Genomic DNA, 25,300 nt, shown 5'->3' with positions numbered 1-25,300 from the left:
ATTTTAGAAAATCGTCAAGAAGTCAGCTAGGCCATGTTAGCTCGATATGGGTACCTAAATAATGTTAACATATTGTCTTTTGAACGTGCAACATTTTTTTTATTTATAAAAACGCTTACTAAAATATTTTCATTTATGTAAACATTGGAAACGAAAACGCACAACAAAACACCACACAATAGTGTTTTTCTAAAGTAAAAAAATTGTCTCTTCGTGTAAGCGCCTAGGCAAGAGCTCGATGAACAACAATTTAATAAAAAATCTCATTTTAAAATTTTTGTTTACTTTTGAACCACATTTTGCGCCGATGTGCGGAATTTATACACAAAAACCTCACTTCTAACAATTATTAAAATAATGTATACATTAATGAATCACCCTGTATATATGAATACAACCTGTGGTTTTCTGATTGGTTCATATAGTCCTAAAATGAGCCCACTATTTTTTTGATTAGGTGCATTACATTAAAGCGAGTAGCTGTTTTTTTGAAAATGTAAAGTGATCAAATTGTCTACTTTTGATGAAAAAATTTCAAAAATAATTATGTGTACAAGTACTGAAAATTTATGTGTTTCGAAAGTATTTTCGCCTTATTAAACCTTGAAAGATTGAAAGATTTCAAAAAAAATTTGGCTTAATTTTAAGATTTGATAGCTGGAAAATAATCTGAAGATAGGTCAACAACAGACTACATGGGAGACTATTGTACATTTTTGGCAAAACGACGCCAAAGCTCTAATAGCTTTATTATTTCATAATTCACAATTTATTTGACCGGTTTAAAGTCGTTTTCATTGAGATGTACCTATTTATGTAAAATATTTTCAAATCGCCTAAAACCCGACTGCAAGCCATCAAGACTAGATCGTCTAATCTCAAATAAGAAGAGGTCAGAAGTAGGTTTAGCGACTTTGATGTGTAAATCATGGAAGGTATTTTGGTCACTCAAATGGTTACAACCGTTTTCCTCGAGCAGCGTGTGAATCCACTAATTCGGTGGTCATAAGTTGAAAACACAAATTCTTCATTCACAAACATACCTTAGTTAGCAAAATATTTATTGAGTAAGAAATAAATTGGCACGACAAGGTCTAATAATTTAACCAATCACTGATTTGGTGAAGTTGCGTTAGATTTGCTTTAAACGTTTTGCACTTTAACGGGTCTAAACTTACAAGACATACTTTTATTTGCGCCTGTGTTATTTTAACAGACAACCGTTAATGGTATTTTGAAAATCTATTAAAAACCAAATAAAATATCATAAGTTGCATAGTTAGTTTATTTTACAATAATTTCTTTAATAGATTTTAACATTAGTTTGTATATTCGATTATTATTTGAAATATGACAATGTATATTTTTGATAATCCCACTTTCATCGTGTTAGTCTTTCATGTCTGTAAAAAAGTAAAAAAAATGTTAAAATTGGATATGATTTGGGTTTTCGGTTGTTCTTGGTAAAAACCTAACTTACTGTTTTCACATTATGGCAGAAATTGCCTGTAGCTAACATAGAAGTCGCAGTTCAGTCTGTGTTAAGGTAGTAAACATTTAAACATGTTTCTACTAGGCGAGGTTATGGATAAAAACATTTAAGATAAACTTTCTAACGTTTAAGAAACCACTAAAGATAGTTTAGGGTAGGTTAGGTTTATTTAAAAAATGGTCTTAACTCTACATGACAAAATGCGTTATTGAACTATTATTAAAGTTATTTTGAAAATCTTTTAAGAAAAAAAAATAAGAAGTTGCATACCTTGTCAATTTATTAAACACAAATCTTTGGTGTCTATGGAGGTCTGGAAAAAAAACTACAAACATTTTTAAAAATGGATATGAGTTTGGTTGTTTTATTTTTTACCAAGCCAGTAATTATGGATAAAAATACTCATTAAGTCTTTTTATCTCTACGCTTTTTAAGGAGTAAAGAAATATTAGGGTAGGTTAGGTTTATTTAAAAGTTTTAAAAGGGTCTAAACTCTACAAGACATAACGTTAACTAACTGTTGTTGAATTTATTTTTGAAATCTATTAAGAATAAAAATTAGGTTACATAGTTAATTTATTGTACAGAATTTTTTTTTTTACTAAAGCTTAGTTTTTGGAAATTCACAACATTATGGGCAACTTGTCAATACTTTATCATTCTCATTCTGTTGTAATTGAACGTGATCGTTCTGCTACAGTGCTACTTAATATAAATACTTAATACTTACAGGTCTTCTAGGTTGAGGACGATCATTTCCTTCATGGCGCAACAATATCATGTTTTCGGAAACCTGAAACTCACAAAATTATTGGCAACTTATCTATACTTTACCGTTATCCTTCTTTGTTATTTGAACGTGCTCGGTCTGCCAGAGCACAACTTAATATCAACTTTATACTTACAGGCTCACTAAATTGAGGATGAACATTGAACAAATTTGCTTCATCGCGAAACAATAGCATACCTATTTTTAACCCGTCTCGTTGTTGACTCTTGATGGACTCTATAAGTTTCATATTAATTTCGGATATGCTAAAATAAAATAAAAAAACATTCAATATTATGATTGAGGATCTCTTAAAATATTTCAGTTTTCCATTTAAAAAAATGTTGGTTTATGATATTTTGTATTGTACAATTTTCAAATTAGAATATATAAAATTGGTTATAGTCTTACTTTGAAATAATACAAACTAGACTGCCTCCGAAATAAACAACTAATAATTGTATTAGTTTTCATAGAAAATGCTTATTTTGAGAAGAACAAATCTGGAGGCGTAGCAAATGAGTTAACGACTCAATTGAGTAGGCAATGTATGGAAGTCAGGTGGGCATAATAATAGTAGTAATAATAATAATACCAAAGTAATTGATGTAAAGCCTTCAAAAACTCTGGATAGCGATGATTAGTTAAAGATAAAGACGATTTTATCATATAAAATATTGCATGAAGTAGGGGCAGACTCAAAAAAGCTCAAGAAAAATAAGAAGAACGCTTATAATATATAGTGACCGTTAAATCGATAAACAGCAGAATGTCCTATTACTTGTCTTGGCTCGTCCACTCCTAGCAACTAATAGTATTTTTTCAATGTACCACAACCTAAATACTTTGTTTTTGCCCTTGTAGTGTCCCTTCTTTAAGTATTTTGTCTAATCCCCATTTCCTTTCAACCCACCGGGTTTGCATATATACTAGACTTTAATAATATATTTTGATAGCATACCGTGGGTTGAAGTCGTGACCATAAATTTCCGTTGGTTTCTTAGTACTTGCCAAATTCGTTTTTAAACCAGAAATCTCAAATTCCAAACTCTCTACGAAGCAACCCGAAGCCTTTATTGCGGCAATTGCTGGCAATGTTTCCGGAACCGATTTCGTAAAATCTCTGTACAATCCCAAATTAGTGCCTATGGTCTTCATTTTATCCAATTGTTTTAGAAGCCACATGAAATTTCCATTGAAGCCTGCAATTAGTGATTCGAAATTCTCCACAAATCTGCCGCCGTGTGGTACGCAGTTATCTACAATGAAATTGTCCAACAATTGAATCGCCTCATTGAGAACACAGACGAGTTCGTTGATAGTGTCGATAAGCGGTACTGCAAATTCGTTTGTAAACTTAGTGCTCATCACATCGGTATAGATTTTGTACTTGATTTTTAAACCGAACTTCTTCTGGATCATGTCTGCCCATACATTGTAGATTTCCTTGGATGTCTTTAAAACGAAATCATGGCTGGTGATCAATTGAAAGTTGTCACTTACGAATTTATAGTCAAAGTCTAAGTGTAATTTCTCCCAGGTCAACCGCGACAATACCTTTTGAAATCTTTTATCTCCAAACATTGTTCGAACATCGAAATCCGACGTATCTTCTATCATTTGACGTATGGCCGTGGTGATGTTGGATTTGAGCTGCCACAAATCGCGCAATATCAAGAAAGCGGTTAGGCTGGCGTACTTTCTTAACGTGCATTGATATGCTGTTTCGATTATGTCGCGCGTCGATTCGAATTCCGTCACATCATTGTTGTTAGCTTGTTGCTTAAATTCATCCACGACCTTCCTAACGTTAACACTGGCCTGTAAGTCGTTGGCATCTTTTTGAATTATATTTTGATCCATAGCTGCGTCCCATTCGCCAATGGTGGTTTTGCTGTTTAAAATTCGTTTTAGTCCATTTGAATCTAATTTTTTAATCGTAGAGGATATGCAATACACCCCGGAAACACACAATAAAATCACACTAAAATGACAGATCATATTGTTAATGTTTTACCGACGGCGAATACTTGCTGTAGCTCAAGAAAAATTAAAACGTTTTGGATCTTCGGTTTAGCCTGTAACGTTTTCAGAATATCTATGACAATAAAAGGTGTTGGCACAGCAGCTGGTTTATGTTTGCGTATTAGTGGTTTACCTTTTTTGCGCGTACATTTTCGAAGGCATGAAAATCACAATTATATCAGGTTTGCCTCAAGTCAGCATTTTGTGTTTTATGCAAAATATCTTCATAGCCGAGTACAACTTATATGTTTTGTAGCGTCAAGCTACCAAGACAAATATATATATATTTATTTGTTTTGTCAGCCGTCGCAGATGTATAGAAAAAAGATTGTCGTTGAAAATCAAGTTTAATAACCGTTCACAAATGCAAACGACTCTTTAAATTTTTTTTACTGTTTTCCCACAATCGTAACTCTATATATGTGATAAATATAAAAAAAATTTCAAATACGATTTTTTTGCAAAATATTTTTTATTTAAAAAATGTATTAAATGTTACAATTTAAGTTTGTCAAAAAGCCGGTATAGTACGGTCGGGGCATAAAGGGAGCTCATCATAATGGAGAGGAGGGTGGGGGGTTCACAGGCCAATAGAAATTATTTTAACTGAATGTGATAAACGGATCAAAACATCAAGTACAAACGAACTTTGAAGTTAGCCCACTTTCGTTTTTTTTTTTTGAAAAATCACACTGCATGTTTGTTACAATGAAAAGAATGTTTTCAAATTTTTTTGATTATTTTGGCCACGGTGGTAAAATGTGTTTTCAGTTTATGTCTTGACACTAATTTTTTTCATATAATCTACGGTCATCGACACAAAATTATTAAAAATCAGTTTCTTAAGTAAAAATATAATCTCAGCTTTCTGACAAAAAATAACGATTTATTTTTTCGAGTAAAACACAAAATCATTAAAATTGGGTTTATAATTTAAAAATTCGGTCTTTTCGCGTTTCCCAACTTTTGAGAACTATTCTTTCGTTTTTTTCAGAAAGCTGATTTAATTTTGTATAACATGTGTAAATTTCAAATTTGGTTCTCCACAAAAACGCTCAGAAATACAATTAAAGAGGTGAAATTTCCTTAAAATGTTGTAAAAATTATCTTATTCCTACAAATAATTATTTCAACTATTTTGATATTTGACTATACATATTGTTAATATTTTACAGTCGTTAAATACTTGCTATAGCTTAAGAAACGCTAAAACATTTCCAATCACCGTTTGTACCTGTAACGTCTTCAGAACATACATAAAAATAAATGGCGTTAGCACAGCAGCTGTAATAATACAATTCTGTTTGTACTGTATTTCTTCATGTTGGCCGATAAACAAATATAATACTGCCACATTTTTAGTCACTGCGTACTTTTAACATAATAATAATTCTTACCGGATGATACTTGTGAGTAAAAAAATCTTCCATAAAAACTAATTTAGGCAGTTTTTACATGGTTAACGTCTCGAATCACAGAATTTATTCTAACAGCAAAATCATTATCAGGGATCCAAATTACTGTGGAGCATTATCGAATAAAAAATCAATTGTTTTTCAGTGAAATATTTTCGTATTTGAAACATTTGTACAAACAAGAACAACGACAACGACAACAGCAGCAGAAAACACACAAATAATTTCGTTTTAACATCAAATGAATAGTTTTCCAATTCAAACCTACACATCGATAAAATATCTGTTAATATTTCATATTGTAAATTGAGAAAAATTTACAAAAATACTGAGTATACTATATGGTTTTGATAATATTATTATTATGAATTCAAAATCATTTTAAGCAGTTTGATATATTATAAAAAAACGCAAAATGTAACTAATAAAATATGTTATTTAACAAATATTAGAGTATTTAGTAACTTTTTTCTTTTATCCTCATTATTAAACTAATTATGTAACAACTGAAAAGTAACCAATACAACGTTTTAAATAAAATAGTTCTTCGTCATGTTTTATAGTTTTGACAAATTTCTAAAAACGTAGAAATAGAAATCATTTTGATACCCACATCACACGTTCTTCAATTAAACTATGTTATTCATTTACCGATACTAATTTATTATTGTGTTAATTAAATTTCTAAAAAATCAATAAATATGTTTACTACCACTCTTTATGTGCTATTATAGTAGACCAAATAGACATTCATAGGTGAACTGTACTAGGTTTTAAATGTTAAAGGCTCTTGACTCTACAAGACATGCTTTTATATTTTGCCCCTGTGCTGTTTTTAACAGACAACCGTTATTTTTGAAAATGATTAAAAAAATTAAACAAAAGCGCATAATTTGCATAGTTAATATATTGTACAATAATTTCTGTAATTACATTAACATTGGATTATATAATTGATAATTCTTTTGAAACATGTCAATCAGTTCCCACTCTTCTCCTTTTGGTCTCGGGAGTCTGAAAAAAATACAAAAATTGTAAAAAATTGATGCGACTTTGGTGTTTGATTTTTCCTGGTAAAAACCACATTCATATGCAGATAGCCAGAAATTGATTTCATAGAGCAGGGAATGATTAATACAAAATAAATGGTGTATGTTGAAGTAACTTGAAATTTATGACCTTACTGGTAACTTGTTAATACTTTGTCATTCTTCTTATTTCTTTATAATAGAACGTGCTCGTTCTGCTACAGTGCTACTCAATATCATCTTTATACTTACAGGTTCGCTAGGTCGAGGATGATCATCGGACGAATTTCCTTCATTGGAAAACTGTACCATACCTATTTTTACCTGGTCTTGTGTCTGATTCACGGCGGATTCTTTAATTTCCATTTTCATTTCGGATATGCTAAAAAATAATATTAATATTAAATTCGATAATTTATAGAGGATCTCTTAAAAAATTTGCTGTTTTTAATTGTAAAAATTGGTTTATGTTTTACGGATAAAAAACCGCTTAACATATATTTGAATCATATAATTAAAATAAATAAAACAGTAAATTATGGCACTAGCATTGATTTATGACGTAAAGGCGATTTGAACAAATGCAATCATGGAGTAAGTATAAAATATTGCATAAGTATATCCTGGAATGAAGTTGAAAGCTATACAGAACGATGTCTTATCACTTGTCTTTTATATAGTCATTTCTATCAACTTTCCTATCTACATTTATATTGCCATTAAAATAATATATTTTGATATCATACCGTGGGTTGAAGTCGTGGCCATAAATTTCCGTTGGTTCTCTTCCATTTGGCAAATTCATTGTAAAACCAGAAATCTCGTAATTCAAATTTTCTACAAAGCAACCCGGACCCTCTATTTCGCCGATTTCTAAAGATGTTCCCAAAATCGAACGTGTAAAATCTTTGTACAACTCAAAATTAGTGCCCTCGGTGGTTTTTTTATTGTATTGCATTAAAACCGATACGAAATCTCCACCCACCCCTTTTTTTAATGATGAGAAATTCTTTACAAAACTGCAGTCACGTTTTACGCACTTGTCTAAGATGAAAATGTCGAAAATTTTAATCGCCTCATTTAGAACACAGACGAGTTCGTTGAGAACGTCGACAAGTGGTTGCTCGAATTCGTTGGTAAACTTCGTTGTAAACACATCGGTGTACATTTTGTACTTGATTTTTAAATTGAGCGTCTTTTTGATGATATCTGTCCAAAAATAGTGGATATCCGTCTTTGATGTAAAATCGATCATGTGACTGTTAAATAATCGAAAGTCACCATTTACTTTGAAGTCATAGTCTAAGTTAAATTTACCGTAATCCAGAAGTAAACGCCTGCTTTTAAATAGTTCATTTGCAAATATTGTTCGAGGATCAAAATTCGTCATATGGTTTTTCGCATATCTTATGGCCTCGTCAATATTACCTTTGAGATGAAGCAATTCCTCAACTATCATCCATGTGGTTATACTTGCGTACTTTGTTATTGTGCATTCATAAGCCGTTTTGATTATGTCGCGGATCCTTTCAAACTCCTTCAAAAGTTCTTTCCCCTCCACAGGACTTTTGTCAGCTATTAGCTTATAGTTTCGCACATTCAACTTAACGTTAACAAAGGTTATTCGGCCGTTGGGATGTTCGTAAGCTACAATTTGATCCAAAGCTGCCTCCCATTCTTTGATGATGATTTCGCCGTTCAAAATTCGTTTTAGTCCATTTAAATCCAAATTGGCAATAAAAGACGGTATGCAATAAACGCCGGAAAGGCACAACAGAATTACACAAAATTGACAATTCATATTGTTAAATATTTTACCGACGTTGAATAATAATTGTTACAGCCCAAGAAACACTAAAACCTCTTTTAATCGTCGGTTCAATTCGTAACGTCTTTAGAAATTCTTTGAAAATAAATGTTGATAGCACGGTATGTTTGTATTAGTGGTGTACATTTTTGAAAAAACCAAAAGTAAAATTATATATACAGGGTGGCCCACGAAGATTTGATAAATGAAATAACTTTTGTTCTAGTGAATATTTTTGAGATTTTTTTCAAAAAAATAATTTATCCTCATTTGCGCTATAAGCACCGTGGTTTTTATTGCACTTACCTGTTTTACTTTTTTTAATAGTTTTTTTATTACATATTTTTATTTTTTTTCAAGATAGCCATTTTGTTCAAAAGAATTTTTAAAAAAGAATTGGCGAAAAATATTTGGATTTTTATTCATCCGTTCAAAAGTTATATTCATTTGAAAGTGAAGATTACTGATGACGGGAGGTGGAGTGCGGTAGAGTAAACCGCGTATATTTTTTTTATCAGCGCGCGTTCAATAAAAACCACAGTGCTTATAGCGCAAATGTGTATAAATTATTTAAAAAAAAAAAATATCTCAAAAATATTCACTAGAACAAAAGTTATTTCATTTGTCAAATCTTCGTGGGCCACTCTGTATAGGTTACCTTAGGTAAGTCAGTATTTTATTTTTTATGAATATTTTCATGGCCGAGTTAACTACAATGTGTAGCTATAAATTCGCTCAACAAGGATTTGGTTTTTGCAGTTCTTTATGTAACGGAAACGTCAAAATAAAATAATCTTTTGGACGTTGGTTCTTGTTGTCAGTTATGTCTAAAGTGATATACATTTTGGCTGAAGGGTTTAGGGAAATTTGCTTGAAGTGCTTTTAATGAAATAATACGTTTGTAGAATTTTTTTTGATGCATTATTTTTCGTTTAAATGTTGTTTGGTCTAAATTTTTAAACCGAAAACCATTGATTTAGAATGAAAATGAAATGTTTACTGCTAGTAAAACTAAATGTTTACATTTTCGCCTTATTTACTGTGAAAATTTATCAAAAAATATGTCAATACCTGCTATACGAGTTATTGGCGCCAAATACCAGAACCAACAACATACTTATATTAGTGCTTCGTATATTTGGTACGAAAATAAATATATAAAACAATAATTAATATATTAACATAAACAGGTACTTTTTATTAGGCTCGAGCACTTAGGTTCATTGTAATACGCCAATTAAACATATTCTGTTTTGATAAAGCCCAATAAGGTACATTTCATTTAGTACGAAAAAAAACTTCCATCTCATTGATTAGGCGGAGGGTAGTTGATGCTCAGGCCTCATTTAGTTTGTGGATAGGGACGTGAAGTAAGTACTAACCGAAGGTTCTGTGAAAATAATAAGAAAAAATTAAACAATTCGTGTAACAACAACGTCGTTGCGAAAAGTTGTGTGTGCAATATAAGAAAATAATATACCCATCATTCCCCCGTCCTCGCTGTACTTGCTTTTATTTTTGCGTTCGGTTTAAAAACTTTTTAAACACGCCTTTCGCTATCAAGCGTATACAGTATTACATTTATGAGTAATCGCAAATTTTTAAGGCTGTAATACGCACGTATAGTCATAAAACCAATATTAAACCACAAGACAGCGTGTAAAAATATTTTAGAAACAGTACACATAAAAATCATCACACCCATGTGATTTTTTCACGTTATATATTTTGTAGTATGAATATTCAAAATGGCAGTCCCGTCTTATTATTATTTTTTTTTTTGATAACAACTTTTGAAACTAAAATTGTATTCTAAATAAATCTAAATAGATTTTCAACTCAAACTACGCATCGATAAAATATCTGTTAATACTTCATATTGCAAACTGAGAAAAATTAACAAAAAAACCGGGTCTAAACTCTACAAGACATGCTTTTATATTTTGCCCCTGTGCTGTTTTTAACAGACAACCGTTGTTAAGCTTATTTTTAAAAATTATAAAAAAAATTAAACAAAATCGCATAATTTGCATGGTTAATTTATTGTACAATAATTTCTATAATTTATTTTAACATTGGATTATATATTTGATTATTTTTTGAAACATGTCAATTAGATCCAACTTTTATCCTTGTGGTCTGAAAAAAAAATACAAAAATTGTAAACAATTGATGCGACTTTGGTGTTTGGTTTTTCCTGGTAAAAACCATATTCATATGCAGTAACATAGCCAGAAATTGATTTCAGAGAGTAGGGGATGATTATTATAAAATAAATGGTGTATGTTGATGTAACTTGGAATTTATGACCTTACTGGTAACTTGCCAGTACTATATTATCATACTTATACTGTGTTAGAGTAGTAAAACATTTTGAACATGTTTTTACCAGGCGAGTTTAGGTTAGTTAATAATTTTTGTATACTACAGATGAAATTGTTTAGTAGAGTCGTGTTGTTGGAACATTATTGGCAAAATGTCAATATTTTATCATTCTTTTTATTTGTGAATGAAACGTGCTCGTTCTGCTAAAGTGCTACTTCATATCAACTTTATACTTACAGGTTCGCTAGGTTGAGGATGATCATCGGACAAATTTCCATCATTAGTCAAACAATATCATACCTCTTTTTACCTCGTCTTGTGTTTGCTCCACGATGGATTCTATAAGTTCCATTTTCAATTCGGATTTGCTAAAATATAATAACATTAAATTCGATATTTCATAGAGGATTTCTTAAAAATGTATCTATTATATTTATAATTTTAACTGTAAAATGGTTTATGTTATTTTATATTGTAAAAAGATGGTGTGACAATGTAAAACGTACTATTGGCGTTTTACTGAATTTTCAGGAGAGGTCATTTTCTGCTGTGCGAGGAACATTTGAGTTATAGATGACGCGCAAAGTGTTAAAAATTGATAAAATATTTTTAAACAAAGTGTTGTTGGTGAAAGTATTTAGCCATTTATTTAAATACGATTTTTTAAAGTATTTTCAACCAAAAGTACATTTTACTTTGATAATTAAAAATAGTATGTTTTTACTGTAATTTCCCCAAAACATTCGATTTTTGTTTTTTATATTATTTCAACTAAATGTTTAAATATTTCAACTAAATTGAAATAAAAATTCTTTTTCAATTAAAATGTATTGCCGAAAAAATAATTGAAAAGCAAGTAAATTACAAATCTATTACCTCCTAGTCTCCATTCTTTAGATTTACTGTCTAATCCCCATTTCCTTTTAATTCAACGTGCGATAAGTATCTCAAATACATAGTTGTACTTCCCGAGAAGTTCTTTGAGTTCTACATTTATACTACGATTAAAATAATATATTTTGATATCATACCGTTCACCGAAGTGGTAGCCATAAATTGCCGTTGATTTCTTAGTATTTTGCAAATCCATTATAAAACCAGCAGTCTCGTATTCCAAATTCTCTACGAAGCAGCCCGGACCCTCTATTGCGGCATATCCTGGCCATGCTTCCGGAAAGGATTTTGTAAAATCTTCGTACAATTCAAAATTAGTGCCCTCGGGTGTTTTTTTATCGTATTGCTCTAAAATCGACACGAAATCTCCGCTGACCCCATTTTTTAAGGATTGGAAATTCATTACGAAACTTCCGCCGTGATTTACGCACTTGTCTAAGATGAAAATGTCGAACATTTTAATCGCCTCATTTAGAACACAGACGAGTTCGTTGAGAACGTCGACAAGCGGTGTTGCATATTCGTTTGTAAATTTCGTTCTCATCACATCGGTGTACACTTTGTACTTGATTTTTAAATTCAGCGTCTTTTTGATGATATCTGCCCAAAATAAGTGGATATCTGTCTTCGGTGTATAATCAATAATGTGACTGTTTAACAATTGAAAGTCGCCATTTACTTTGAAGTCATAGTCTAAGTTAAATTTACCGTAGTCCAGAAGTAAAAGATTTCTTCTAAATATTTCATTTGAAAATATTGTTTGAGGATCAATATTCGACACATAGGGTGTCGCAAATCGTATGGCCTGGTCAATGTTAACTTTGAGCTGAAACAATTCCTGAACTATCATCCATGTGGTTATACTTGCGTACTTTGTTATTGTGCATTCATAAGCCGTTTTGATTATGTCGCGGATCCTTTCAAACTCCTTCAAAAGTTCTTTCCCCTCCACAGGACTTTTGTCAGCTATTAGCTTATAGTTTTGCACATTCAACTTAACGTTAACCGTGTATGCTTGGCCGTCGGGTTGTTTGTAAATTACATGTTGGTCCAAAGCTGTATTCCATTCGTTGATGACGATTTCGTCGTTCAAAATTTGTTTTAGTCCATTTGAATCTAAACTAGCAATAAAAGTCTGTATGCAATAAATGCCGGAAAGACTCAATAAAACTACATAAAACTGACTATTCATATTGTTAAATATTTTACTGACGTTGAATACTTGCTACAGCCCAAGAAACACTAAAACGTTTTCGATCGACGGTTCTACCTGTAATAACTTAAGAATTTTTTTGAAAATAAATGTTGTTAGCATGACATGTTTGTATTAGTCAAAAATGTACACACTAGAAAGGTAGACAACTTTTTTGTGTGTAAATTTTTAAAGAAATGAAAATCACAATTTTACAGGGTAATCCAACTAACGTAAGACATTCATTTTCTCTGAAAATATGAATATTTTGAGAATTGGATTTTTCTTAACTCTTAGGTTCATATTTTACTACAATTCTCAATATTTTGAAATTTGTTATTACCAATAAAGCCATTATGGGAGATCAAAGTTAAGGAAAAAAAAGTTCTTAAAATTTCAAAAATTTCATATTTTCAGAGAAAATGAGTGTCTCGAGTTAGTTGAATCACCCTGTAAGGTTAAGTTTTGTGAATCAGTAATTTATATTTTATGAAATTTCTATAGCCGAGTAAACTACAAAGTGTAGATACAAATTCGCTCAACAAGAATTTATTTTTTGCAGTTTTTTATGTAACGGAAACGTCAAAATAAAATAATCTTTTGGACGTTGGTTATTGTTGTCACTTATATCCAAGGTGTTATACATGTTGGCTGAAGGGTTCAGAGGTATTTACTGGAAGCGTTTATAACGTAATAATACGTTTGTGGAATTTTTTTGTTGAATTCGTTTTCGTTGAATTGTTGTTTGGTCTGAGTTCTTAAACCGATTGACTGTTGATTTAGAATGAAAAAAATATGAAATGTTTACATTTTCGCCTTATTTACTTTGAGAATGTATCAAAAAATAACTGCCAGGGCAATGCATGGGCACAATGAAACGGCGCATGTTGGAGGGGGGAGGAGAGGTCACAGGTCTATAGGAATTATTATTTTAACTAAAGTTATAAAACAACATTCAAACGAACGCTTCGATACGTAGCTGTATATACATATATAAATATATATATAAATCAATATAAATATAATTTCAGCTATTTATTCTTAAAAAATCGCTTACAATTTAAAAATTTCCATCTCATTGATAAGGCGGAGGGTAGTTGATATTCAGGCTCCAGCAGTTTGTAGATAGGGACGTGAGTTAATAGTACTAACCGAAGGTTCGGTAAAAATAATAAGGAAAAAATGAAACAATTCGTGTAACCAACAGGTGTACTTCTTTTGTTTGCAATGCGGCAGTGGTTGCAAAAAGTAGTGCATGCAATGTAAGAAAACAATATACCCATCATTCGTTTTTGTACGACACGGGCATTTTAAGTAAAACCGAAAATCAATGTTATATACGTCCTATATTAATGCATTAAACACTAATTTTAAGTAGCTACATGTCTTGAGTAGTGGAATAATACATAAAAATGTATTCTAAACAGCTCAACGACAGTTAAGTACATACAATAATCAAACCAATTATAATTAGTTTATAATTACAAAAAAAAAACTAGCTTAAATTTGTACATTTTAAATTATTGTTTGATGCATAATTTTTTTTAATCTAACCTAACCGGTCGTTTTTTTCAATAATTTAAACTGTGAGTCTTTACGTTTTGAAACGCTGTAGACTGTGAGACACTTGGTTACACAAAAAATGATACTCTTTCATTTTCAAAATCGAGAAAAACATCCGATAAATCAACATTTCTTTCAAATTGTAGTAAATCTTACATAGACCTGTGGTTCCCCTTCCCCCGCCTTCTAATAGGCTCCGCCACCACAATGCCCCGTCCTCAATGTACTGGCTTTTATTTTTTTTGCTTTCGGTTTAAAAACTATTTTACAACATATTTTTTTTTTTTTTTAATTGACTTGATAACTCATCTTAAAAAAATGGGGCACGGGCTTTAAGGACCAATCTATTGGATATGTTTTGAGGAGAGAAAAATTAGAAGGAGCAAGAATAGTAGGGTAGGTAAAATTTTCAATACATTGCACATACTCTAACGAAATTTAGTAAAGCATGTATTGAGTAATAAATAAGTTGGCACGACAAGGTCTAACAATCTGACCAATCGCAGAGTTGGGGGTAATAATATTGTATTTGAAAACAACTTAAAAACAATGCCAACCGCTTTGAATAATGTAATTTTATTGATGATGAGATCTAGGAGTAGTTCTTAAGAAGCCAACAAAGATAGGATATGTCTAGTTAGATTTGTTTAATGGTTTTATTAGACAATCGTAGTTGAGGTTTTTTTGGAAAATTATTTTTGATATCGGTTCCCACTTTCATCGTGTTGGTCTTGGGGGGTCTGAAAAAAACGTACAACAATTGTTAAAAATAGATATGAGCTGGTTTTTCTTTTCAATACTTAATCATTCTTATTCTTTATAGAACTTGCTCGTTTTACTACAGTGCTACTTAATATGTTATTTGAACTTACAGGTTCGCTGGGTTGAGGATCATCATTGGAAGAATTTTTTTCATCGTGAAACAACATCATACCTATTTTTATTTCGTCTTGTGGCTTATTCACGATGGATTCTATAAGTTTCATCTTAATTTCGGATGTGCTAAAATATAATAATAATACATTTTTATTTTAACAAAGAATTTCTTAAAACATTTGAAGACAGCTTAATGATAGTCTAGACAGCGATGATTTATTAAAGATGAAAACGATTTGAACACATTCAATCAAGGATTGAGGATAAAAGATTACAATGATAGACGAATTTGTGGGGCAGACTCTTAAAGTTTAAGATAAAAATTGAGCATTATAATGTAGTATTCATTAAATCGCTGTCCAGCACTTTTAGCTTTACTGTCTAATCTAAAATTGCTTCAATCCACCGCTCCTAGCAACTATTCCATTTTTGCCCATCTAGTCTCAATTCTCAAGATATAATGTCTAATCTCTATTTCCTTTTAATACACCGTGCAATAAGTATCTCGACTACACATTATCTTAATTCCCGGGAAGTTCTCCGAGTTCTACATTTATACTACCATTAAAATAATATATTTTGATATCATACCGTGGGTTGAAATGGTGGCCATAAATTTCCGTCGATTTCATAGTATTTGGCAAATTCATTTTCAATCCAGAAATCTCGAATTCCAAATTCTCTACGAAGCAACCCGAAGCCTTTATTGCGTCAAATTCTGGTAATGTTCCCGGAATCGATTTTGTAAAATCTTTGTACATTGCCAAATCAATGCCCTCGGTTCTTTTTTTATCGAATTCCCATAAAATCGACATGAAATCTCCGCTGAACCCTGTACCTAGAGATTCGAAATACTTTACAAAACTTCCACCGTGTCGTACGCACTGGCTTACAATGAATTTGTCGATAATTCGAAGCGCCTCATTGAGAACACAAATGAGTTCGTTGATTGTGTCGACAACCGGTTGGTCATATTCGTTTGTAAACTTCGTTGTAAACACATCGGCATAGAATTGGTAAATGATTTTTATACCGAGCGTCTTCTCGATCATGTCTGCCCAAAACTGATAAATATCCTTCTTTGATTTATAATGTAATGCATGCTGGTTAATTAATTGAAAGTGGCCCATTAGTTTGAAGTCTAAACTAAAGCCAAAATCTAAGTAATAATTCCCGTTGTTTAAAAGTAAAAGCTTGCTATTAAATGATTCATTTTCAAATATCGTTCGAAGATCGGAATCCGGCTCATTTTCTTGCGCATATAGTATGGCCTCGTAAATGTTATTTTTGAGCTGCCATAAATTCTGAAATATCAACCAAGTGGTTATGCTTGCGTACTTTGTTATCGTGCACTGATAGGCCAATTTGATTATGTCGCGGATCCTTACAAATTCCTCCACAGAATTGATGTTAGCTCTTCGCTTAAAGTCGAGCACATTCGTCCTAGCGTTAATAGTGGTTCTTCGGCCGTTGGGATGTTGATAAAGTATATATTGGTCCATAGCTGGGCTTAATTCTTTAATGAAGGTGTCGCCGTTTATAATTCGTTTTAGTTCATTTAAATCTAATTTTTCGATCGTTGATGATATGCAATAAACGCCAGAAAGACACAATAGAAACACCAAAAAATTACTTATCATATTGTTAATATTTTACTGACGTTGAATACTCACTGTAGTTTAAGAAACACTAAAACGTTTTTGATCGTCGGTTTAATCTGTAACTTTTTAGAATATCTATGACAAAAAAAGGTGTTAGGACAGTTGCATGTTTGTATTAACTGTTTACCTTTCTTGTGTGTAGACATTTTTTAAGAAATTAATATCACAATTATAATAGGGGTTTGGTTAGGTAAAACAGAATTTTTTATATTTCATAGTTGAGTAAACCACAAATTTTCCAAGTACATATAAAATTTGCTTTACATGGATTTAGTTTTAGCAATTTGTCATGTAACAGAAAAAAAAGCCAGTACAGTGGGGTCAGGGCATAGTGGGGACGTGAAGGTCACAGGTTTACAGGGATTTTTAAATCTGAAAGTGATAAATTACTTTCGAATAAATGCTTTGAAGCAGATCAGTAGTTAGTATGTTCAAGCCAGTACAGTCCAAACCAAGCACGGTGTAAGCCAGCCAAGTTAGAAAGGGTTAAACTGAGGTGCTGTATTTAAAAATAAGCATCAAAGCGTTAATTTGAAAGTGATTTTATCCGAGAGGCATAGTGTAGTAGAGTTTAGGCATAATGGAATTAAAGCCTAGAGGGGACGGAGAGGTCACAGTTCTACAGGAATTATTATAAATAAAAGTGATCAATATATCACTTATATTAAATATCTTGTTTATAATCTCTCACCTCAACTCTCTTACTTTTAATATATTATCTCTTATCTCTCATATCTTATCAGATAATTATTTATCAATTCTTTCATTCAAAATACAACCGCTAGTTCGTTTAGCGCGATGCACAAATTTTTGTATTGACCAATAGACATATACATGTCAATAATATGACTTTATACAGTATTACGTTATACAGTAAATTGTCGAAAATATTTTCCGGTGATGGTCAAATTATATAAATCACCAGTTCAAAAAAGTGGAACCACTAATGGCGTTTTTTTTTTGTGTTATTCCATCATTTTGATAAGTTTCACCTATTCCCTTTCTCGAATCATCGATTCATACAGTATTATCTACAATACAGGCCAATGATCATAAATATGAAATGATTTTTTACGGTTACAATTTTTACTAGGTAACATAAAAAAATGTAGGGGCTAAATTTCACAATTTTCCCGGTGAATATATATTTTTATAGCATTAAGCTATCAAGACCTATTTTTTTATTTGTTTTGTCAGCCGTCGCAGATGTATAGAAAAAATATTGTCGTCGAAAGTAGTTTAACAACCGTGCACAAACGTCACCGATATTTGACTGTTTAAAAAAATTTAATCGTTTTCCACAATCGTTACTCAAAGTAATGAATATCAAAAATGTTTCGATTATCAATTCTAGAAAATTGCTTTAAATTTTTGGCAAACTATTCTTCACTTAAGAAGTTCATCAAATGTCACTTAGGTTACAATTTAGGTTTCAAAATTCGGTTGCACTGAACAAAATGTTAAAAATAGGCTGTGTATTAGATACGACGGCTGGGGCATAAAAAAGCGCCGCAATTTTTTTTTTGGGGGGAAAGGGATTTGTAGGTTTATAGAAATTATTTAAACTTTAAGTGATACAATCACATTCAAATAAACGCTCGATACGTAGATGTGTATATGCCGGGTGTTCAAAAAGTTTGGAACCCCTTGATTTTTAGAGTAGCTTTAAATTTTTTCTAAATTTTGACTTTTGAATGTTGTTGGGTAAAACTTAACGCACATTCTAAGCCCAAATCCAAAGTTTAACCTTATGTAGTTTGCGCATACGTACTAGATATAAGTATATACTTTTTATAGTATCGTCGGTCATTAAAAAGAAATTATTAATCTTATCTATTATATTATCTCTATTTTCTATTTTATCTATTTACTAGCTGCCCGTGTATCCGGCTTCGCATCGGTTAAAAAATACAATTGAGACATATTACTCACAAGTTATACAAATTATTAGTTTATATGTGAATCCATGTCTTTTTGGGCAGAAACAAAGAATAAACTTTCACTAAAATTTTTAATTTTCCAATTTTCCGGGCACCTTTTCCAATTTTTTCCTATCTAATTTTGCTTTCGGCTTAAAACTTTTTAAACACGCTTTTCGCTATCAAGTATACAGTATTACATTTATGTGTAATCGCAAATGTTTTAACTTTTAACACGTGTACAAATTACAGACATAGTACACATTAAAATTATTGGACCTATGACACTTTTTTCAACATACATTAATTTTGTAACTAGTTATTTTTAAAGTCATAAGTGTTCGCAGTTAAAAAAAATACTACACTTCTGCCCTAAACTTGAACCAGTCATAGGTTTTTTGTAAATTATTCTTAATAAGAGGGGTAACAAAATAAAAACGTTGTGAACAAATTATATCACATTGTATAACATTTTTATGAAAAAAAAAAATTAAAATTCTTATTTAACCATTTTATATCAAAGTTTTACTTTCATAGTTGTATTAAAAAACCAGCTATAATTTTTTTTATTTAATTTACTTAATAACTCAACTTTGAAGGTCTGGAGGCACAGATATTCAGGACCAACATATTGGAAATGTTTTAAAGAGTGAGGAATCGGAAGCAGTACAAATAGTAGTGTGGGTAGATTGAGCAATACATTTTACATACTGTAACAAAGTTCAGTGAAATATTTATTGAGTGATTAATAAGTTAGCACGACAAGGTCTAACAATTTGACCAATTGTAGAGTTAGGGTAATAACACATTCAAAAACGACTTAAAAACAATGTCAATCGCTTTGAATAATGAAATTCTATTGATATGAAGATCTAGCTCTTAAGAAGCCAATAAAGGTAAGGTATGTCAGGTTAGATTTATTTAGTGGTTTTTTTCAGAAAATCGTAGTTTAGTTTGTTTTGGAAAATTATTTTCGATATCAGTTGTTCGAACTTTCACCGTGTTGCTGTTGGGAGGTCTGGAAAAAACGTAAAACAATTGTTAAAAAGAGATATCAGCTGGTTTTTCGAATGTTCTTGGTAAAACCCAAATGAATATTTTACTAGTTGGCAACCTTTCTTAATATTTTCACATTACGACTTTCTATAGCTTACATAGTAGTCGTAGTTTATTTAAATAATTCTATACTCAGGCTCACGAGAGAACGTCTGTGTAAACCATGTCATACTTTAATCTTGAACAAAGTACACTTTAATGGATGCATAAGTATCATAGCCAGAAATTGATTTACAGATATAAGACAGTGATTACTACAGAATGAATTGTGTATGTTGATGATAAACTTAAAAACTATGAACTTATTGGTAACTTGGCAGTAATCTATCATACTCATCGTGGGTTAAGGTGATAGTAAAACATTTGAACATGTTTTCACTAATTAAGGGATTAAGGGATAAAAAATTAAGAAAAATTTAAACTTCTACGAAGCCAGTAAAGCTGGATTAGACTTAAGATTAGGTTTTTTTTAAAAGGGTTTGAATAATCTAAACTCTACAAGGCATAATATTAGCCAACTGTTGTTATTATTCTTATTTTATGTTAATGAACGTGCTCGTTCTGCTAAAGTGCTACTTAACATCAACTTTATACTTACAGATCCACTGGGTTGAGGATCTGACGAATTTCCTGCATCGCGAAACAATATCATACCTATTTTACACCCGTCTTGTGGCTGATTATCGATGGATTCTACAAGCTTCATTTGAATTTCGGATATGCTAAAATATAATAATAATATATTATAATAGAGGATCTCTTAAAATATTTGCAGTTTTGTATTAAAAAAAAAAATTTTGTTTATGTTTTTTTACAATATTGTACAATTAATAAACTAAAATATGAAAATTGGATAATAGTCTAATAATTTGAAATAATATTAACTTGAACCTTTCTCTCTCAAAAAAAAAAACAACAAAATAGTGTATTCATTTTCATAGAATAACAAATCATGAGGTGAAGCAAATGAGCAAAGGACTCGATGAGTAGGCTATGTAGTCATGTAGGCATAACAGGAGTCATCCTAATTTAGCCATGGTACCTAACTAAATGGAGAAAAGTCTCAAAGTAACCTAGCCAGAGATGATTTATTTAAGTTAAATAATATTTGAACCAATGTATTCAAGAAAAAAGGATAAAAGATTGCAGGAGTAGAAACAGACTCTAAATTCTTAAAAAGAAGAAGAAGTATTATAATTGATTTATTATTGAATCGCTTTACAGCACAATGACCTATTATTGATTTATAGAAAATGCTTATTTTGTACAGGAGAAGAACGAATCTGGAGCTTCAGCAATTGGGCCAACGATTCAGTTGAGTAGGCTAGGTATGGAAGTCAGGTGGACATAACAAGAGTCAGTCTAATCGAGTGATGGTAACTAATTACAGGGTAATCCAATTATCGTGAACCACTCAATATCTCATAGGGTTTAATAAGAAATTAAAATTTTTTTTTGACATTTTCATGTCTTAGCTCTGGCACATAACCGAAAAAAGCGTAACGGAAAATTAATAACGAAAAAAGCGTTATCACACGGAGATGGGGTTGGGGTGGGATGGGGATGAAGATGGGGCTGGGAGTGGAAGGTGTGGGTAGGAGATAGGGCGTGAGAAATAGGGGGAGGGAGACAAGGGTGGGAGATAGGAGGTGAGAGATAGGAGTAGGAGATTAGGGTAAGATATAGGAGATAAGAGATATGTTGTACGTTCAACTTTCAAATTAGAACTATATTATGATAAATTCAAAATAGTTTAAGGGCCCAAATTCTCTATGAATTGTTCTACGCCAGATATTATGAAAACACTAGAATATTAGCCAGAAACTTGATATGTTTACTAGCCATCTTAGATACTTAAAAATGTATCTCGTGGTGTTGCGGACTCGTACGCAAGCTGTTTTTATGTGTTGTATTCACAACGAACAAACTTAAATGAATGGTTGATGAATTACTAGCCAAATAAATGTTTTGCCAATAAATTGATTAGGGCAATTATTAAAAACTACTAAAAAACTTTTGGCCACAACATATAATTAATTATCACCTACCATTCGAGTACCGTGGTTACCATTATCACAAACCAAGTGTTATTAAAACAAATTTGTCGTACGGTATAATTAAAATTCGGTAATAACCGGTACAAAAAAACGTTCAATAAATGTATTAGAATAATACATATCTGTTATTGTTTGTCAAACACATCAGCTACAAATCGGTTAATGCTAAAAAATTTATATTAGATAATCGTAAAAACTCATGTTTTAATTTTCCTGGTTTTTTTTTTTACCCCTCTCGCAACTTTGTTTTTTTGATAGCAACTTTTGAAACTTAAATGGTAACATATATATTTTGTTAACTTTTTGAATTAACCAGTTTCGGATGATTATTTTTGAAGTTATTGAAGTTTCAAGTTTAGGGCAGGAGGAAAAGTGAAGTGTATTTTATTTTTTATCTGCACGCATTTCCCAACCTCACTTCCCCTCCTATCCTAACTTTAAAACTCTTATAACTCTAAAAATAGTTATCCGAAACTGGTTATCGACCAGTCAAAATTGTTAGATCATTATTCTTAAATTAACAAAATAACAAAATATATACGTTACCGTTTAAGTTTCAAAAGTTGCTATAAAAAAAATAAGTTGGGAGAGTGGTCAAACCAAAAAAAATTGTGAAAATTTGAGATCGCATTGCGTAAAAACAATATGAAAAAAAAATGTAATTTCTTATAAAACCCTATGACATATTGAGTATGATTGAGTAGCGATGATTTGTTATAAAATAAAAACTATTTGAACAAATTCGATCAAGGATTAAGGATAAATTATTACAAGGATAGACGAATATTGTAGTGTCAAGACTAAAAGTTTAAGAAAAAGAAGAAAAATTTTATAATTTTATAATGTAGTGATCATTAAACCGTTGCACAGCACTTAAGCTTTATTTAACTAATCTCAAGTTCCTTCCTATCCACTACTCCTAGTAATTAATAATAAATGTTCAATGTACCCAACTCTCTCGTTTATGTCCTTCTAGTCTCGATTCTTAAGATATAATACACCGTTAAATAAGTATCTCGACTACATTATTCTACTTCCCCAGAAGTTGTTTGAGTTTTGAATTTTTACTAGCATTTAATAATATATTTTGATAACATACCGTTGGTGTAAGTTAAGGCCATAAACTAACGTTGGGTTAAAGGGATTTGGCAAAACCGTTTTTAATCCAGAAGTCTGAAATTCTAAATTCTCTACGAAGCAACCCGGAGCCATTATTGGGTTAATTACTGGCAATGTTCCCGGAATCGATTTTGTAAAATCTTTGAACAATTCCAACTTTGAGCCCATGGTTTTAATTTTATCAAATTTGTTTAAAACCGACAAGAATCTTCCGTTGACACCTCCACTTAGGGATTCGAAATTCCTTACAAAACTTCCGGCGTGTCGTACGCACTTATTTAAGATGAATTTGTCGCACAATTTAATTGTCTCATTGAGAACACAGATGAGTTCGTTAATAGTGTCGACAATCGGTTGGTCATATTCGTTTGTAAACTTCGTTGTAAACACATCGGCATAGATTTTGTACTTAATTTTTGAACCGAGCGTCTTCACCAGCATGTCTGCCCAAAAAAGATAAATGTCCTTCTTTGTTTTATAATCGAATTCGTGCGGGCTATACAACAAAAAGTCGCTATTTAACTTAAAGTCTAATTTAAAGTCAAAGTCTAAGTAATAATTCCCGTTGTTTAAAAGTACAAGCCTTCTTTTGAATGTTTCATTTTCAAATATCGTTTCAGCATTAAAATCTGACGTATTTTCTTTCGTATATAGTATGGCCTCGTAAATGTTATTTTTTAGCTTCCACAAATTCTGAAATATCAACCAAGTGGTTATGCTTGCGTACTTTGTTAGCGTGCATTGATAAGCCAATTTGATTATGTCGTGGATCCATTTGAATTCCTCCACAGAACAGTTGTTAAGTTTTTGCTTGAAGCCGTACACAGTCTTTCTAACGTTAATAGCGGTTCTTCGTCCGTCGGGATGTTCGTAAATTATTTTTTGGTCCATAGCTGCGTCCCATTCTTTAATGGTGGGTTCGGCTCTCAAAATTAGTTTTAGTCCATCTAAATCTAAATTTTCAATCGTTGACGATATGCAATAACCGCCGGAAAGACACAATAGAAACACAAACAAATGACTATTCATATTGTTAATATTTTACTGACGTTGAATACTCACTATAGCCCAAGATACACTAAAACATATTTGATCGACTGTTCAACATCTTTAGAATTTCTTTAAAATAAACGCCGATAGCACAGCTGTCGGTTTACGTTTGTACTAATTGTTTACCTTTCAGCATTTTATATTTTTCGAATATAGCCGAGTAAACTACAACGTTCCCAAGTACATACAGATTTGCTTAATATGGATTTCGTTTTTGCGAACCGCTATGTAACGGAAACGTAAAAACAAAATAATCTATTGTACCTATGTTATTTTTGTCAGTAAAGTCCAAGATGATGTATATTTTTTTTGGTCTACATTTTTTAACTAAATGACTATTGATTTCGAAGGAAAATAAAATAAAATGTTTATTGTTAAAAAAACTAAATGTTTACATTTTTGACGTTTCCACTTTGAAAAAGTAACAAAAAATATCTGACAAACAAAAAGTGTGTAACTCCTTCGGAATGCCTATAAAAATAAAAACGGTGTGAGCGCATCTATTGTTTAATGTTTATTAGCTGCTTTGTATACATTTTTTAAATATGTAATCAACAGTTATTAGAAATTTGAACTTTCACAGCTTTATATTATTTTTTCGTTAAATCGACGAAATTTTCTGAATAAAATTCAATACACGATTTATGAATTTCTATCGATGGCAGTTAAAAATAATAATGTATTTAAATATTTTTGTGCAAAAGTACTGAAATTGTGTGTGTTTCGAGACAGAAGTTTTAAAAATTGTTTGCGAAATTTCAAGATTTAAAAGCTGAAAATGAATCTAAAGATAGGTTGATCGTGCACCTTATAACATGAGTAAAAAAAAAAAAAAAATGTCATGATATGTCCACTTAACTTTTATACAGGTCCTACTCAATCAAGTGGTTTGCTCATTACTAATCATTACTCATAAGTTGAAAATCTATAATAGGTTTTTGGTATACTTGCTGTACCTCCAAGTTTGTTTTTATCCTGTATGAGCTATCTTTTAAAATTTGACTAAATAAATATTTCCTTCGCCTCAAAAGCGATGGTCGTATGAGAATTAG

General features: G+C 31.3%; 3 protein-coding genes across 10 annotated transcripts in view; 1 reads left to right on the top strand and 2 right to left on the bottom strand.

The window, feature by feature from the left end:
• Window positions 1–25,300, top strand: part of LOC126843513 (beta-3 adrenergic receptor-like) — a 169,648-nt gene that overhangs the window by 28,988 nt on the left and 115,360 nt on the right. The window lies entirely within an intron of this gene.
• On the bottom strand, window positions 1,277–4,521 carry LOC126843515 (uncharacterized). Of its 6 annotated transcripts, none has more exons than XR_007686432.1 (6): window positions 3,223–4,521; window positions 2,398–2,527; window positions 2,223–2,285; window positions 1,763–1,817; window positions 1,481–1,536; window positions 1,277–1,403 (listed from the first exon to the last, which is right to left on the bottom strand). XR_007686432.1 is itself a non-coding variant. In XM_050581082.1 (5 exons), the coding sequence occupies exons 1-4, from the start codon at window positions 4,260–4,262 to the stop codon at window positions 1,767–1,769; spliced, it is 1,284 nt and encodes a 427-aa protein (XP_050437039.1). In that variant the 5' UTR covers window positions 4,263–4,521; the 3' UTR covers window positions 1,277–1,403; window positions 1,763–1,766. The 6 variants fall into 6 exon arrangements, 4 of the variants coding, with proteins under 4 accessions (XP_050437039.1, XP_050437040.1, XP_050437041.1 ...); XR_007686433.1 differs by having other exon boundaries at window positions 1,763–1,805; XM_050581082.1 differs by lacking the exon at window positions 1,481–1,536.
• Window positions 19,687–24,272, bottom strand: LOC126843516 (uncharacterized). The gene is made up of 3 exons (XM_050581086.1): window positions 23,179–24,272; window positions 20,621–20,744; window positions 19,687–19,984 (listed from the first exon to the last, which is right to left on the bottom strand). Exons 1-3 carry the CDS (start codon window positions 24,225–24,227, stop codon window positions 19,946–19,948), a joined length of 1,212 nt encoding a protein of 403 aa, XP_050437043.1. The 5' UTR covers window positions 24,228–24,272; the 3' UTR covers window positions 19,687–19,945.

The sequence above is a fragment of the Adelges cooleyi genome, unplaced genomic scaffold, assembly GCF_023614345.1.
Source record: "Adelges cooleyi isolate 19-005CV unplaced genomic scaffold, UGA_ACOO_1.1 ACOO_flye_CR_arks_rails_tigmint_CR_PRNA_574, whole genome shotgun sequence".
Taxonomy (NCBI): Eukaryota; Metazoa; Arthropoda; class Insecta; order Hemiptera; family Adelgidae; genus Adelges; species Adelges cooleyi.
The sequence above is the reverse complement of the archived record's forward strand: the minus strand, read 5'-3'. Positions and strand labels throughout refer to the sequence as shown.

Coding starts and splice junctions, on each gene's coding strand:
- LOC126843515 (XM_050581082.1), bottom strand. CDS start 4,262: ATGATCTGTCATTTTAGTGTGATTTTATTGTGTGTTTCCGGGGTGTAT. Junction 2,528..3,222: donor GGTCACGACTTCAACCCACG/GTATGCTATCAA, acceptor ATTTTATTTTAG/CATATCCGAAATTAATATGA. Junction 1,818..2,222: donor GTCCTCAACCTAGAAGACCT/GTAAGTATTAAG, acceptor AAATGTTTGTAG/TTTTTTTTCCAGACCTCCAT.
- LOC126843516 (XM_050581086.1), bottom strand. CDS start 24,227: ATGAATAGTCATTTGTTTGTGTTTCTATTGTGTCTTTCCGGCGGTTAT. Junction 20,745..23,178: donor GGCCTTAACTTACACCAACG/GTATGTTATCAA, acceptor ATTATATTTTAG/CATATCCGAAATTCAAATGA. Junction 19,985..20,620: donor ATCCTCAACCCAGTGGATCT/GTAAGTATAAAG, acceptor CGTTTTTTCCAG/ACCTCCCAACAGCAACACGG.